Source organism: Cetorhinus maximus, unplaced genomic scaffold, assembly GCF_964194155.1.
Source record: "Cetorhinus maximus unplaced genomic scaffold, sCetMax3.hap1.1 HAP1_SCAFFOLD_196, whole genome shotgun sequence".
Lineage (NCBI taxonomy): Eukaryota > Metazoa > Chordata > Chondrichthyes > Lamniformes > Cetorhinidae > Cetorhinus > Cetorhinus maximus.
Window position 1 is genome coordinate 611,921 of NW_027596175.1, and position 18,336 is coordinate 630,256.

Sequence of the window (18,336 nt, forward strand, 5' to 3'; positions counted from 1 at the left end):
CTTGAATGAATTAAAGGTGTCTGGAGCATCAGAAAAATACCCCACAAATCAAATAAAGTGTTCAAGAAGAGGAAAGACAATTGACTTGGGGGAAAAATATTTTCAATAGTTAAACAACATAGCTACAATAGTAAGATAACTTTATGTGAAATATCAGATTTATATTTCACTGTGAAATTAACCCTGAAATATCAAGACACATAGTACATGAGCGGGAACTCTGTGCTGCATGATCAAGGGAATAAAACTGGTCAGGATGAATAGTGGAAAGGCAGATGAAACAGATATCTACAGTTTTGCTTAATTATCTCGGGTAAGATTTGGGGAGTAACCAAGCATAACTTTCTTTCACAGAAAAATGGGAGGGAATAAGATTCTCATTAATATTTTTACATGCTAGGTAACACCAAAGACCATAGTTTCATCTGAACATCAGAAAATTCCAGATGTTATCCCTATATTCAAAAAGGGAGTGAGAATTAACCTGGAAATGATAGTGAATATTCATAGTACAGAAAAAAAGCATTGTAACTTGATCCGATAGGCACTCTTCTAAAGAATACAGAGACCACAGCAACTTGCATTTGGATAGCACCTTGAACATAGAAAAGCATCCCAAGACAGTTCAGAAAAGCATTATTTGACTAAAACTAATCAGTATAGGAGGCGAAACCCCAATCATCTATTTGGAATAGGTCCCTAAACCAGTAATGAGGTTATCTAGTTGATAACATTTACTTTTGATTCCCAGGCAACCTTTGATAAGATTCCATGGGCATCAAGCAAATTGAAAGCTCATTACTTTTGGAAATTTGGCTTGGAAATAGAAAGCAGAAAGTGATAATAAATGGAAGAAGTTCTTTTGGGAAGGCTGGCAGTCTCTCCGAGCAGAGTTCCTCAGAGTTCCCTTTCTGTACATACTATTCCCCCATTTTAAAATAGCTTTCAATTTGCTGGTACCAATTTCATTAGGTGACAGTTACAAGTGAGATAAACAGCACTAAAAGAGATCGGGGCTATATAAGTAAGCAAGGCAGAAGAAGGCGGATTTTAATGTCAGTGAATGTAAAGTAATACATATTAAACATGAAACTGCAAATGTGTACTCAATGAAAGTCTCCATCAGAAGAGAAGGAAAATGATTACTGAGAATGCACTGAAAGGTTCCAATCAGAATAAAGCTTGTATCAACATATGTAATCAAATACATACTAAGTTGGACCTGAAGGGCATTAGACTGCAAAGGAAAAATTATTCTAAGCATGTATAGTTTACAAGCAAGGACATTTTTACGTATGTGCAAATTTTGGTGTATTGTTCTTTTAGAATAAATTTAAGGTTTGTAAAGGGGTGAGAAACGATTCTAAGAAATAAAGTTCTAAATTATGAGACAAGACTCAGAAATTTGAACTTGATCAAGGGAATGATCAAAGTCCTTAAAATATTGAGAGGATTATAGATAATATAAATCTAAAGAAGCTATTTGTCTTGAACTATTAGCACAGAACTGGAAACTAGTAAGATTACAAGAGTCAGCCAGATTTTGTGGTTGGAATCACAGTGAGTCTATTGGCATCACTGTTAGGTTGGATAGCAACTCTTGCATTTGGACATGTGCAGTTAAATGTGAAAATTAGGAAGGCCCTGAGCAATTTGAACTACTTCTGCACATACTTTGCCACAGCAGTATCTCACCAAGAGAAACAACATTGAAAAACATGAAGGATGTGCCATGGCAGTGCTTAGCCACTAATTACTCATTAAACTCATCAGAAAAAGTTGGGACTTGGTAAGTCCTTTTGGTGGGGATGGAGAAGTAGCTTGATAAGTCATAATTACTGCCAAGCAACCTTTTACAAGCATGGAGTCATTTCTCATTCATCCTGTTGCAGAGTGCAGCTATAAACAGTTGCACTGATGATCTGCAATTTCATGAAGAATTGCCAAATGTATATGTAGCAGAAATCATAAATGCCATGCACTTTATTGTTTATTATTGTGATAATTTATAAATTTGTAATAATATTTGCAGCAAATTGCTTGCTGAACACATCAGAACAATTAAACATATTCAGAAAAAGATACATGATAAAACAATCTTGGATCTATTATTTTGCTTAATGTGATATATTAAAAAAAGACACTACCATAAAAAGCTTTTTTAAAGCAGCTTTCTTTCGTATATGCCAAAATACATAATTCAATTATCTGCTTTACACCTAAGGGCATATTACAAATTGCAACTTTTAACAGTTTGCACAAAAGGTATAAAAATATTTACAAATCCCATCTCAAAATACATTATGTTCATTGCACAAAGAGGAGAGCATGTTAGGAATGAAATTACACTGAGTGGCCCTAAAACATTACATTGGATTCTTCCTTTAGAGTTGAAAAATAGGCAATAACATTTTCTCTTAAATAGGAAAAGTAGTATTGCAAATTATTTTTATATTCCAGAATTTTATACAAGTGATGTGTTTGGTAATTGCTCACCAGTATCTGAATGGCAGATAAATTTTGACATTAGGAATGTAATGGAAAAGTTGACTCCCTGCTAATATTAAGATTAGAAAGTAAGCCTGAAGGTTCCCGAGCAGTCTCCTTAAACTCCACTTTACACTAGCTGCAGTTATAGAGGTAGGCGTGAGGTTGAAGAGATGTGAGATTAGCTCCTCAAGTCAGTTCTAAGATCAAACAAGCACACAACCCCATTTTATCTGGCCACAAAATAAGCATTATAACTAGCATGCAAAGTAATTAGACCTACGCGGATCACAGTAGTACACAACTTAAACATAGTGGATTGAAATTCCCTCTGTACTTGTCCCCAGAGGCACGTCATTGCGTATGAAGCAAAAATATTGTATAAATGCTGAAGAATTTTGGGTACAAATGTGTTATATGTGTTATTATGCCACACCCAAATTTCCTTGTTCTTTTACAGCCATCTATCAATCCCTGACTCCAAATGCAGTGCAGATGATTATAACGGCTCTGCCCCCATGCTAACAAGCCACACATTTCGTGCAATTATACTGGTTCAAACAATGTAAAATTAACATCAAAATTTTAGGCACAGCAGGAAACAAAGTCATTTTTTTCTGGTGTTTTATCGTTACTCTTGGAGCAATTTATATAAATGTATCTTCACAGAGACCTGCATTGTATTTTCTGTTTCTTAAATGCATTTTTATGCATGTTCTTAAACAAGCTGTGTCTAATTTGCATGTGTGATAGGTGGCTTGAGACTTCAATTTTCAAAATTAAAGAAAGGACAATATGGTGTGAATTCAGTGCTTTCTTTGGGTTCTGATTGTTTTTACTGATTTCTGCTTGTTTGCGCCCATTTCTAACGTTCCAATATTTTTTAATCACATTGGCAGGAAATTTGGATTGGCAAAATGGGTGCATGAATGGGCTTGATTACAGTTTGCTACGGGGAGTTCCATCCAGTCGGTGTACTATTGATATTCCCTCTGCCTGTTATTCTGTCATGGTCAGCTTTCTATTTCTATATGTTATTATTGTTAAGGATAAGTTTGAGTATTAAATGAAGAAGTAATGCTAGTCCTTTATTGAGGCCAATGCATGCTGACATGCTCGTTCAGATTTTGAATAGCTATTGGAATATTGTCACCACGAAAAACAATGGTTTGAGCATTGTTTAAATTTGGAACCTTCCAGCTTAACATTGGCTAATAATTCAGCAAATTTGAATCCTGAGTGCAAAAGGTAGCTGCTTCTAATTAGATCACAATTTAGATCTATATGACATGCCAGTTGTCATGTATTTTCAACACGTGTTCTCTGAGCCAAAGCAACATCAAGAGGGTGTAACTACAGTCAAAATAAAGTGACATGCCAGAACAATCCCAATGTTTTTTTCAGGACCACAATGTACATTCCTGTGTTGTCGACATTTTTTTGTTCTGTTTGTCAAATAAGAGCCTTACAGTATGGAACTGATCTTGTTATACAAAAGTATAATTTCACTACGGTAAAAATGCTTTCAGTGTGCAACATGTAGCTTATTGATATATTATTTATATTACATTATATTCATGCTGAGAGTATCAACATGAGATGTCAAAGATTAATTTGAGTAACATAAAATAAGTTAATACTTTGATAGAAATTGTACCGTTTTAACAATTTACAGTCAGTTCTTGTTTAAAAAAAAGCTGGCCAACAACAGCAAAAAATACATGTGTTATTACAAAAGATTTAAAAACTGCTGCGAGATCCTAAATATATTAATAAACATAAGATTAGATTTTCAAAAATTGATTTGTTCTAAACTGGCTTCAGGAGCCAGGGGTCAGCATTTGATTGCAGAAATTTTTTTAATATATATACATGGAATGGTTTTGCTTCTGAAATGTCTTAAGTCACTTAATCTTTCTCTTTAAAATGGTTTACCCGGTGAAATTTTCAAAGTCTTTATTTCGGAAATATGTGAAGACTTTTGAATGATACAGCTGGTCGTTCCTTGAATTTTGCCTTTTGCTTGTGCCAGATTTGTTAAGGCCATGGCAGCGTTAATTTCCTTCCAGTAGGTTTCATCTTTGGAGGTTTCCTTTCTCTTTGGATAGCTGAAAGAATAATGGAAAGTGGCACTTTAGTCTGTAAATTGAACCGACATTAGCAATTTCCCGTGCTGAAGTAGTATGTGCAGGATTTCACTAACCTGGTTAATCTGTTCACTCCCTGCTCCACTGTCTCTGATAACAAAAGAGAAGAAGGTTATTCTCTTTATCTTACAAGGTTTCTCTTACAAACCAGTAGACCAAATGCTCTTTCTTTCTTCAAGTGAAAAGGAAGAAGAATTTTCAGACCAGTTTCCCTTTCCTTTGACTCTGCAAGGTCATTTGCACTGCTGCATCTTCCACTGGTAAAGTGCTGTGCCCTGTCAAAGTGCAGTTATCATGCACAAGGTGAACTGAAAGCAAATGATTACATGCGAACATATGAATTTACAAGAGGGAGATGGCGGCATAGGGACAATTACACTGGACTAATAATCCAGAGGCCCAGGTGAATTCTCTGGGGACATGGGTTTAAATCCCACTATGGCAGTTGGTGGAATTTAAATTCAATTAATACATCTGGAATTGAAAAGCTAGTCTCAGTGATCATGAAACTATCATTAATTGTTGTAAAAACCCATCTGGTTCACTAATCAGAAAATCTGTTATCCTGACCTGATCTGGCCTACATGTGACTCCAGATCCACAGTAATGTGTTTGACTCCCAACTGCCCTCTGAAATGACTTAGCAAATCACTCAGTTCAAGGACAAATTGCGATGGGCAACAAATGCTGGCCTTGGCAGTGACCCCCAGACCCCATGAAAGAATAACAAAAAAAACATACGAATTAGGAGCAGAAGTAGGCCTTTCGGCCCCTTGAGTCTGTTCCACCATTCATTAAGATCATAATGTTTTTGTGTTTCACATTCCACATTCCCATCTAAACCCAAAAGCCTTTCATTTCCTTGCCTAACAAAAATCTATCTACCTCTGCCTTAAAAATATTCAATGACCCCCACCTCCACCACCTTCTGAGGCAGAGAATTCTAAAGTCGCACAACCCTCTCAGAAAAAATTCTCCTCATCTCTGTCCTGAAAGGGTGACTCCTAATTTTAAAACAATGCCCCCCCTAGTCCTGGACTCACCCACAAGAGGAAATATCCTTTCCACCTCCACCTATCAATACCATTCAGGATCTTATATATTTCAATCAAGTGACCCCTTCCTCTTCTAAACTTCAGTGGAAACAAGCCCAGTCTGTCTAACCTTTCTTCATAAAATGTCAATCCAGGCATCAATCTAGTAAACCTCCTCTGAACTGCCTCCAATGCATTTACATCCTTCCTTAAATAAGGAGACCAAAACTGCACACAGTATTTGAGGTGTGATCTCACCAATGCCCTGTATAACTGAAGCATAACATCCTTACTTTTATGTTCAGCTTCTCTCATAGTAAAGGAGGAACTGAACATAAAAGTAAGATTCTCGGGTTTGTTGTGATTCTGGTGAGCTAATTTTGAATGGATCTTACAGACCTGATCATTTCCTCTTTTCAAAGCCTGCTTTCATTCTGATGTTACTGGTCACAAAGCAATGACGACATGAGAGATCACTTTGCCATTTGAGTGTGCCAACTGATCTGACTCCTATTACACAGAAGTTTTGGTATGGCAGCGAAGCTGTTTCTGCTTCTCTGTGACATTACAGTGGGTACATAATTGCAATGTGAATGTAACATCAAGGTGCTTCCAGGATTGGTCTACAGGGCTGCAGTTAACCTACCTGATTCAGCAGCATGTGCAGCCCAGTAGACCTGATTTATACTGCTGTCTGAATAGGGAAGATAGACTCTGCGCATCAGTATCCGAACGCTAGTTAAATGGTACTGTTACCAAGTTGATGAAACAGTCAGCTTTCTGCTAATATTAATCATAGAATCGTTCAGCATGGAAGGGGGTCAATTGACCTATTGTGCCTGTGCCAGCACTTTGGAGAGCTATCCCATTAATCTCACTCTCCTGCTCTTCTTTATAGCTCTGCAAGTTTTTCCTTGCAAGTGTATTGAATCATAGAATCGTTACAGCACAGAAGGAGGCCATTTGGCCCGTCATGTCCATACCTACTCTCTGGAAGACCTAATCCCATTCCCCTGCCTTTTTCCATAGCTCTGTAAATTTATTTGCTTCAGATCATTACCTAATTCTCTTTTCAAGGTCTTCATTGAATCTGCCTCCACCACAATCTCAAGCAGTGCATTCCAGACTCGCTGTGTAAAAAAGCTTTTCCTCATAAGACCGTTGCTTCTTTTGCCTATCACCTTAAATTGCTGTCCTCTGGTGCTTGATCCTTCCACCAATGGGAACAGTTTCTCCTGATCTACTCTGTCCAGGCCCCTCATGTTTCTGAACACCTCAAATCTCTTGATCTTCTCCAAGGAGAACAGCCCCAGCGTCTCCAATCTATCCATACAACTGAAGTTCCTCATGCCAGGAACTTTGAGAATCATTTCTGCACCCTCCCTAATGCCTTTACATCCTCCCTCACATATGGTGCCCAGAACTGGACACGTTGGGATAGCTCTTCCAAAGAGCTGGCACAGGCACAATAGGTCAATTGAGGCTGAAACAGGTTTGTTATACCTTTCTTATTTGTACTCTGTGCACCTATTTATAAAGCTCAGGATCCCATATGCTTTATAAACCGTTTTTTCAACCTGCCCAGCCACCCTCATTGACTTGTGCACATATACCTTCTGCTCCTGCACCCCTCTGGAATTGTACCCTTTATTTTATATTGTCTCTCCTTGTTCTTCCTGCCAAAATGAGTCACTTCACACTTCTCTGCATCAAGTTTCATCTGCCACTTGTCCGCCCATTCCACCTGCCTGTTTAAGCCCTCTTGAAGTTTATCACTTTCCTCCTCACAGTTCACAATGCTTTGGAGTCAAATGCAAATTTTGAGATTGTACCCTGTATCCCAAAGTCTAAGGGCAGGATTTTTAGTTCGGCGGGTGCCCGCGATCAGTGGCCCAGGAGCAGCCGGGGAATGGACCCTGACCGCGATCGTCATCCGGCCGGATTTTCATGCTGGTTAGCTCATTCATGGCCGGCCAGCGTGAAAGGCGCGTTGCTGGGGGGCAGGGGGATGGTGACAAGAGGAGGGCGAGCGCTGAAGTCAGCGTGGGCGTGGGGGAGTGCAGAATGAAAGCTCCCTGAAGGCAGAGATCTGCCTCTGTGAAGAGTTTAAATGCAAAAGAATAAAGATTTCAAAAACAGGGAAAAATGACCAAGCGTCAGAATCTGGAACACATGGATGATGAAAATTCTGTCCAAATATTTTTATTTTTAAAAATTAATATCGGAAAACTCATCTGCCGTTTCCTGAAAAGTGCAAAGGCTGCCTGGCCGATTCATCCGCCCACCAACCGTAATGCTAGACAGGCAACAAAAAATCTCAGTTAATTACTACTTTAATGGCCTTAACAGGCCTCTTAATTGTCGGCGGACGTGCTTCCGACTCTCGTGCGCTCCCACCAACCTAAAATAGGGGAGGCAATGGCATCATGGTGTTGTCACTAGACTAATAATCCAGAGACCCAGGAAAATGCTCTGGGGATCTGGGTTCAAATCCTGTCACGGCAGATGGTGGAATTTGAATTCAATAAAAAACTGAAAATAAAAGTCTAATGATGACCATGGGCAGAATTTTCCTGTTGTCGGGCGAGTGTCCCGGCGTCACTGTGCACCATCGCGAAATTTCATTGGGTGGGCGTGCGATGATATCTGATGCGTGCCCGCCGTTAATTAACAGGCCATTTAAGGCTCTTGAGGCACCAATTAACGATTTTTCGGCACCCGTGCGATCTTCAGGTCAGCCCACTGGGCAGGTGGGTAGGATGCATTTGTATAAGCCTCATCCACGGGCGGGATGAGGGGTCAGTGGGGTCGCAAGTGTGCTCTGTCAAACATTGATTTTTCAAAGTTACTGATACCTGCCTGTGTGAGCTCCAATACTTCAAAACGCACACCAGCTGCTTGGATTTGACTCACAACCTTCAGGTCAGCACTCTGCAGTGAGGATTCTTTTTTGGGCCTGCAGGTTTCAGGAAGCCTTCCCTTGGCCTGGGAATGGGAGTTGAACTCCCCACTGGAGGCACCTCATCTGAGGAGGGAGGGCTAGAAGGGGGAGGAGGCTAGGAGTGCACATTCAGCCTCTAGGGGAGCCACCTTTGGGAGGACAGGCGCAGGCACAATGGGTACAGGGCCAAGAGGTTGTCCAAGGTGGAAGGGGCCGCAGAAGATGCCACTATCCTGCTGCCAGGGTATACAGGCGGCAAAGCAGCTACCTCAATATGTCTGAGGTGCAGTGCCAAAGGAGGGTCCATCTCTCAAGGGAGACACAGTCAACTATATCTGTCAGATGATTGGCCCTGAGATCTCCCCTAACTGTGTGGGTGGACACCCCATGCCAGTGGCTCTATTTGTCACAGCTGCCCTCAACTTCTATGTCTCTGGCTCCTTCCAGGGCTCGGTGGGTGATCTTTGCGGTGTCTCCCAATCAGCTGTCCACACTTGTGTCAAGCAGGTTACAGATGCTCTGTTCAGGCATGCATTGACCTTCATCCTCTACCATTGGGACCAGGCAAGCCAGACACAGCGAGCCAGAGGCTTTGCGGCCATTGTTGGCTTCCCCCGCGTCCAGGATGCTATAGACTGTACACATGTGGCCTTCAAGGTGCCAGCAGGTGAGCCCGGTGCCTTCGCCAACAGGAAGGGCTTCCACTCCATGAACGTGCAGATAGTGTGTGATCACAGGATGCTGATTCTACAAGTCTGTGCAAAGTACCCAGGCAGCTCCCACAACGCCTACATCCTCAGACACTCCCAGGTGCCGAGGCTCTTCAGTGCTCCAGCCCAGCTGCATGGATGGCTGCTGGGTGACAAGGGCAATCCCCTCAGAAGGTGGCTCATGACCCCTCTCCGCCATCCAAGGACGGAAGCTGAGCAATGGTACAATAAGAGCCACACCTCCACAAGGGCTGTGGTGGAGAGAGCCATTGGTCTTCTCAAAATGCGCTTCCAATGCCTGAACCGCTCAGGGGGCGCACTCCAGTACCCCCGAGATCCTATGTCGCTGATAGTGGTTGCATGCTGCACTCTCTACAATCTTGCACTGGAAAGCGGGGACGCTGTGGACGAAGGAGATGTAGATGCAGTGGCTGCGGCTGCACACGATGAGTCCAGCAGTGAGTCCGAGGATGAGCACACACAGGGAAATGCTGAGGGGGTAGACGCTGACCCAGGCATACTCCAGGGAGGCAGGGGCACCCGGGAGGCTTTAATCGAATGAACCTTCGGCTAGCACACCACAGATGTACCTCCAGGACAAGCCTGGGCTGCAGGCTCCATACTCGATACCTGAGTGCAAAATCTGCCTGGATAGGAACATTAACTAAGGGACATTAACTAGTTAATAAAGCTGAATGTCCCACAAATCACTCATAACATTATTGGTAACCATCCACCTGCAGAAGGAAAGGGGCACCCTCAGCCATGGTGACATGTCTGAATTTAATGGTATAACAAAAGGAACTTAAGAAAACAAAAAGACAAAGGTGTTCAACATCACACAAACTCATAAAGACCTCATTGCGGGCCAACACAAAAGCACCAGTGATAAACCCGTGGTGTGCCTAAAGTGCCTTATGTTTACATTTCTGGGTGCTACGTCTTGCTGCTGCCCCCTTGCTGGGAGTGGCCTCTGAGACAGCCTGCTGACTCTACCATTCTGTTGGCCTCGATGATCTTGGCGGCCGTCCTCTGGCCCGTGGAGCCTGTGCTGGCCCCACCTGGGAGGGAGCGGCTGGTTCCAGAGCTGGCATCTCCCCAGTCATCGCAGTCTCATCGGATGCAGCAGTCACTGGCAGAGGGGCTGCCGCCCTCATTTGGAGCAACCTGAGAGTTACCCGCAGAGATGACAGGCAGCTGCTGCGCTGACATGAGGTCGCTTCAGACCTCCCTGCTCACCGTGGATGGATGGGCACCGAGCTGGGAAACTTGGTGTCCAGACCATCTCCCACACTGGCACTGACCAGCTGAGGTCAATGCCGATGTGAGGGTTTGCAGTCCGAGCGCATCCGCAGGAAGCCCTGATTGGTCTCCTGGAGGAGCCTCTCCACGAGAGTCACCACTCTCTCTATGGAGGACGCGTGGCGCTCGGACATGTGGCTCATTGCTTTGGCGATCATCTGCGTAGACTCCTCCACCGCGGACACCAAGCCAAGCATAGCCTCATGTGTCTCCCCCAGATGCTCCCGCACACTCTGCCGCATTTCCTGTGTTTGCTGCGTGGCGGACGACTCCAGAGGCACATCATCAGGCACCGACTGAGCATGTGCCTGGTCCCCTGCAGCCCTCCAAGTGTTGGCGCCATGAGCACGCTCTGTCTCTGCCAGCTCCTCCAGCGACTGTGAAGTGCCCTCACCGCTGTGCCCCGGGACACTAGTCGATGTTCTAATTCCCACCGAGGTGCTAGTATCAGCGTTGGTGCCTGCCTGGCAGAGATGGTGTGACGTTGGTGAGACTTCAGGGCCCTCAGGTGTGAGAGGGGGGCCTCTGCTGCTCCTCCTCCTGGCCCTGCTCCGCTGATGCTGAAAGGAAGAACAAGGACATTGGATCATTTAACGTGGAGACAATGTCAATGTGCATCCCTGTCCCCCGGATCATTATGCGCTCATCCTTCCAGAAGTAATGGTCAAGCCATGTTGCAAACTTCAATCACTGAACATTCAGCACTGCCATGGCTGTTGGGAGAACAATGGTGACCTCACTGCTGGGCAAACATACCTGCCCATGGCACCCCAGCCTCACCGACACCAGTGGACCGGGCGCATGGCACCTCTCCAGATCTAGGGTCTCCTGCTTGGAGCGGCTGAGAATCACTAACTGTGCCATCCCTCCGCCAGTCCTCATCCGCTCGGTGGCATTATGTGCATTCTTCTCCTGAGATGGAGAGAAGAGCATTGATTAGTGCTACTTGTACCTGGATTCTCTTCGCAGACGGCCAACCCCAACAAGGGTGGGACATGGCAGGGCCCCAGTGCCTCCTCACCCCGCTGCTGCCGAACACTCACACAAAGATGCTCGGCCTGTCCGCCTGCACCCACCTTGGCCAAATGCTGCCTACACCACATTTGGGACCACAGGGTCTAATCTCCCATAGCAAGGAGGCACAAACACGTGGAGCACAGAGGACAGCAGATCGATCGGTGCCACACCACCTTGAAACTCCCCTCCCAGCATGTCACGACCCTGACTTTGACATGTCCTGGAGTTCCAGCACTGTGCCTAGGTGCAGCTCCTCCAGGTTGCCCTCAAAACAGTAATTGGGTCTCAGTTTACCACATGCTGCGGGGGCAGAACCCATCTCTTCACCACCCTCTCAGGGTGACCTCGGCATGGGCAATATCTGCTGGCCCACCCAGCGAAGGACACAGGTCGTTAATGATTCAATGCAGTCACTGCACTCAGAGTTGGGTGGGGGGGTTGTGGTGGTGGGGGTGGGCAGCCAGGGGGGAAAGCCTACCTGCTGGGTTAAGTGACCAATGCCAACATGGTACTCACCCTTCCCAAGCACAACAGGTCGTTGAAGCACTTGCGACACTGGATCCAGATGCGCCTCACCACATCGCAGGAGCTCACCACCTCTGCCACCTCCTCCCAGGCACGTTTGGTCATGTAGGGGGGCTGCTCCTCCCGTCCTGGGGTACCAGGACCTCCTGCCGCACTGCCACCTCCTCGAGGAGGGCAGCAGGGCAATCGTCAGAAAAACGAGGGGCACCGTGCCCCCCTGCCCTACCCTCCTGCCTGGCCTGCTCACCAGCAGCGCTCTGGGGAGCCCTTCCACTGGCCATGAAAGGCTGCAGCAGCTTTTTAAAACAGGCCGCCGGGTTGCCATTGGACCCAGTGGTCATTGCAGTCCTGCCGCCGCCACCCGCCCACTCCCGCTGTCCTCGGGAGCCATGATTTACGCTGGACGGGCCTTAATTGGCCCGCCCACCCAAAATGGTAGCGCAGAACCGATCGCGGGCGGCAATCGGGTCCGTGCGCTCCCGCACAGACCCACCTGACAGGCAGAAAATTCTGCCCCATGAAACCATTGTCAATTGTTGTAAAAACCCATCTGGTTCACTAATGTCCTTTAGGGAAGGAAGTCAGCTGTCCTTATCTGGTCTGGCCTACATGTGACTCCAGACCCACAGCAATGTGGTTGACTCTTAACTGCCCTCTGAACAAGGGCAATTAGAGATGGGTAATAAATGCTGGACTAACCAGTGATGTCCACATCCCATGAATGAATAAAAAAATAGTGCGCGTTGATGTCAGGATGCTTGCCTGACGTCATCACGTGCTATTTCACGCTTGAGCGGGTTAGGCGTGTGCCCGCATGCCGAGCGAAAAATTCTGCCCTAAGTCATAAACATATATCAAGAAGAACCGTGGCCCTAATAATAAAACCTGGGGAACCCCACTGTATATCTTTCTCCAGTCTGAGAAACAACCATTCCCACTACTGTTTTTTGTCACTCAGCCAACTTTGTATCCTTGCTGCCAATATCCATTTTATTCCATGCTACACAGCACTTCATCAAATATTTATCCAAAGACACTGCTGAATCTACTTCCACCACCCTTTGAAGCATTGCATTCTAATGCATTAATAATACTAAAAGTTGAGTTTGAAAAATTCTTGGATGGTTGGTTCGAGTGAATAGGAACTTCCTAAAATCTACTTCACACGTTTTAATCTTCAGCGACTATTGTTATATAATTGAATGTTTTACTGCAACTTGTGCATAGCCACAATGGTTTCAGGTTGCATTCTAAATTTGTTTTAGGTGACTTGATTTGGATGGGCTCACAGTCGCTTCGGCAAAGGATAATGCAATTTCAGAAAGGAAATGCTCAATGTTCCTTGTTTATTGAGTTATGCAGTTATTATATTGTAATGATAAAAGAGGCTCTGATTATCCTACTGCTTAGAGGCTGAAACCTAATCTTATGACCTGACGATATTAGAGAACCAGAGGGAGTCTGGAACAGCTGGATTTGAATTAGCTCTTTTCGATTGCTAAACTATTCCTTCTCAGAAGGTCAAGAAGTGTCATGTCTGCACTTACAGTGGTGAAATATTTGGATCATTGTAGGTCAAATGTAGTGTAACAATTTAGAACAAATGTTTGTACAGATTTATCCAGAGCTTTTTTAACCATCAGTTGAGAAAATAACAAACATTTTTGTAGATAGATTTAACAGGTTCACTCTCCTACAGTTGTATTTCATTCTTTGACCTAAATTCCTTAAAAATTCAAATCAGTTTGAAAAGACATTTGTAGACTGCTACAGGGAACTTTACTGTCCCAGGTGAAAAAGAATTACTGTTCATAGTTTGTTGATCAATCTATATAATCGCTCTGTACCATTATAAACACAACAAATGTGGATAATTCCTGTTTGTCGTACTTCAGATATCACAATGTCTCATGTAAATTTCTGCAACATCGTTAAAAAATGTTTAAATAAAGGGGATGAGAAGTAGCATTTGGAATCTATATAGAAAACCAGCAGGAATACAACATACTGCATCTAGAATTTCTTAATTGACCCTTGAATAAACTTGCCCAGTGTCTACATATTGAATAGACTTTGCAGCCTTAAAGAGGTACTTTAGAAGAAGAATAATACATTGTGTTTGCCTTGTACATGGTTTCTATCCTTGAAAAATAGCATACTATCTACCTCACCATGAGCAATGTCATGGGAAATCTTATGGAAGTCACACGATCATTGTGTCCATAGTGCAAAAATGACCTATTGCACTATTGGGCTGGATCAAATTTCAAATGCTAATATATACTGAACTTAAATTGCATCCTAGAGCACAATGTGACAATGCTGCAGTAGAACCACCAATAATAGGTGTATTTCTGAGCTTTTGTTGTTTGTGGATTTTATGTTTAACAAGATAAGAGAGAGGATTCTTGATGCATTGAAATAAGTTTCACTTTTTTACTTCCTCTATCAGCATCAAGCACTCTTATTCCTGGTGTAGCACAAGTCAGATACAGGGAATCTCCTTCTATACTGCCACAACACTATGAATTAATTCTCATCTCAGGATAAGCTTTCAACTACACCAGTGTGCGACTTCCAGTTCTCACCCAGCTACCTCCCCTGCAATTGCACTGAGCGAGAGTGGCAATTTAATCCTTATTGGTGTCAAATTATGGGCCATCTTGTGATGTAAATTTGGGCGCTCTGAAAATTAAGTTATGGCTCCTTTTTCATTTAAGTTAACAGTCCCCAGAGAGAGGAGAATGGTCTGGACTGAATTCAAACCCAGATGTGAAAGAACACAGTTGCAAGCCACTAACCACATTGTGATCTATTAGTTGTGTAATTTATATCAAAAGTCAAGTGGATTTGTTACTTCACCAAGTTATTCACTGGTAGTCTTTTTAAGAATATGTTAAACCTAGAAATAGGCCTTTTAATATTAGCATGCTTAAATACCTTACATCCCCTTGCTAACAATTTTAAACTGATAATATTTTATTGGTAATTGTAAAAATATATTGCAAACATTAATTCCACACCTTTGTTCCCTTGTGCTCTATTTTCAGCATTTTTAAAACCAGTGTTCTAAGAGCATCATGAAACCTAGTCTACATAATTGAAACCAGGTTATAGCAATTTTAAAGTCATTATCTGTTTAGTCCGATCAGACAGCACTGGCATCAGCCAAACGTTTTCCAGTCTGCCTCAGTTCTCCACAGCTGGGTCCACTGAACTTTTTCTAACTGTGTCTACTTTAATCTATATCTCATGCACACACAACAGCAGCCAAGTATATTGTACATGGAAACATTTTGAACTGACCTAACTTCAGCTAACGTTATTAACAACTATTTTAAACATATTCTACATTCTTACCATAGAAGTGTTCCAAGGTTTATAATGGTATTATAGGCGGGTTATCTAGTTAAAAGAAGTGCTCTTTGATAGTTTACATTTTTCATAATTGAACAGTGTGTGAATATAACAGGATGAGCTATTTCTGGTACTTTACAATGTTTCCAGGACCTACTTTTAATTAATAGATTTTTTTTTCATTTCATTTTAAAAGAAAGCCAACCATGGCTATCTAAATCAACATAACTTGATAATTCATTCAAGGCAAATGAATTATCAACAGGTAGAATGTAGCACTGGTTGTTAAGAGTGATTCACAGTTTAGATCCAGACTATGTTCAGGAAGAATAGTATGGTGAAGGGTTGCCTTGTGCACAGAGGCTGTCAAACGATGCTGAACACAACTGTGTCAGTATTTCAAAGGACACATCTTCTTTGTGTTAGATGGATGTTTCAGAAATAGGCGAATTACCAGCAAACAAATGTGGATGTTGGTCATATTGGTCATCTGGTGCAGACTCATTTTCCAAACATCCACTTTCATCTCCATTTAATTGATAGCCAATTTTGAAAAGATATTTTTTTTTTAGGTATGAAAGCCAAACACTGCCTGAGTCAACATAACACAATAATTAACTCCAGACAGATATATGATCAAAGGTTTCTGCTCAGTCCTAAATTGAGATGTGATTATCATTGAACGAACCCACTCTAGAAATGGTACTGGAGAGCTGATGCTCAGCTACACTTTCAGTTACAACATAGGAGTAAACTATAACTGAGTTTCAAAGGTGCATCATCCTTACATTACATTTACATATTTCAGAAATGGGCAGGATGCCAAAAATAACACAACTGGAGATGTTAGTCATCTGACATCAACTCATTTTACAAACATTCCCTTTCACTGAATGCTGGAGACACAAAACCCAGATGTGACAGTGGTTGACAGCTAGGCAGGATTTTCTGCTTTCTATTATTTTAAAAGTTGCTTTATCGGTAGGCATTTTAAAGATATACATATTTATATTACACACCATATATATAAATATATACATATATACACATATATATATAAGATTCTCTGTGGGCCCACTGCTTGTGATTTTCTGAAACACAGTCATGCCTTGTGAAGTAACTTGCCACAGGTGAGGATTGGGAAAGTCTACCTTATTTTCTTCATTCACCTTCATTGCTTTCCATTTCCCTCCTCATGTTTGCCATGACATCTTTGCCAATCTCTCCTTAGCCCCCACCTATCGTTGACCTTCTATCCAGCCTCACCTGCTCCACCCCCCTTAAACCGTATACATTTAATCACATTTCTACTCCTCTTTAGCTCTGAAGAAGAGTCATACAGACTCGAAACGTTAGCTCTGTTTCTTTCTCCATAGATGCTGTCACACCTGCTGAGTTTTTCCAGCATTTTCTACCTGATTTTCTTTTTGGCCTTCTAATGGGGCTGGATTTAATGTTCCTAACGTGGGTCCCGCCCACCAGTTGGTAAACCTGCGTCACTTCTGGGGGTGATGGGTGTGGGTGCCGGACCAAATTAAGTACCTATCAGGCACTTAATTGGCCAGCATTGGGCGCTCCCCAGGATTTAGGATCCCAGTGGTGGAAATGCTGCCTGTGAAGAGCTGCCAGCTAATCAGAGGCTGGCAGTCCTCCATTGCCTGCAGTGCCACCCGGAGAGGTGGCTGCTGCTGGTAGTGCTCCAGGGACATAATCAGAAATTGTCGATGGACCCCTGGACTCAGGTGAGTGAGGGCAGGAGAGGGGTTGTAGGGGGGTTGAAGTGAAGGGCAGAATTATGGCCTTGAGCATTCCCCTCCCCCTCCTTCCTGATGTTAGGTCCCTTGATCAGACACAGAGTGCCTGACAACGAAGGACACCAGCCCCTCCCCCCACATACCTTCCCCCTCCAGTAGGCCGCTGGTAAACCCATGAGGATATGCTGGCTGGTCTTTGAGGGAACTGTGTGACTCCCACTTAATCCCTAAACCACCACTAAATTCTGCTGGGCTCAGGGATAAATGCTGTCAATTGGCTCATCAATGAGCCTAAGTGACATCCTGATGCAAGTGGGCGGGTTTTTTGTATCGGCCCCTTCCTACCTCTGACTTAATCGCAGGAGGTTTTCCTACTGCCAGAGACTGACACACAGCCTCTCCTGCAATGGAGTGGGCTCCGCCGCCATGTTTCCCGCTGCAACAGGCTGGATTAGATTCCGCCCATTGTTGCAGAATCCAGGTAAAGCTGTGGTTTCCATTTTGCTTGGTTATAAAAATTGGTGTTAACAAGACCCTATTATGTATCATCAAATTTAATAGCACAATAGAACTTTAGGAAGTTCCAGTTAAGACCAAAATAATTCTTTAATAAATAATTAACAGTGCGAATCAATAATTAAACATCTTGCCCAGTGCAGAGAACAGCTGTTATAAATAGGCTACTCCTGAGGAGATTATGTTTGTCAGCAAAATTACAATTTTAAAAAGGATAAGTAAAATGTTTTATTCAGTCCTGCAACAAATCCGCCAAGATAAAGGAAGCTAAGTTAAAGTTGCTTAATTGTTTCATCTTTTAACAGTAGTAAGCTGTCCATTTCAGTTAACCTATGTCTTCAGTTAAGCTATGTCTTTTTTAACTGTTAAGTTTTATTTAACTGGCATGTAAAATTATAACCTTTATTATTAACTATGATAGAGCTTTAAATTCAATTTAAGTTTAGTATGCCAAATTTACAATATCTTCTCAGAATGTGGCAGAAATGAATATTCAATCGTTAAATATAACAAAGGCTGACAGCAACAGTGTGAAACCTTGTAGAA

At 43.0% G+C, this 18,336-nt stretch overlaps 1 protein-coding gene across 5 annotated transcripts in view; it reads right to left on the reverse strand.

Moving 5' to 3' along the window:
* Positions 1-2,403: 2,403 nt before the first annotated feature.
* The window catches only part of mkxa (mohawk homeobox a), a 75,310-nt gene continuing 59,377 nt past the window's right edge, over positions 2,404-18,336 (reverse strand). For 4 of the 5 annotated variants that reach the window (XM_078535001.1, XM_078534998.1, XM_078535000.1 and 1 more), the window contains 2 exons: positions 4,691-4,724; positions 2,404-4,595 (listed from right to left, as the gene is read on the reverse strand). In XM_078535001.1, coding sequence (XP_078391127.1) covers positions 4,409-4,595; positions 4,691-4,724 — 221 coding nt within the window. In that variant the 3' untranslated portion in view covers positions 2,404-4,408. The remainder of the gene's footprint in view (positions 4,596-4,690; positions 4,725-18,336) is intronic. The other variant, XR_013574242.1, reaches the window with a different exon arrangement.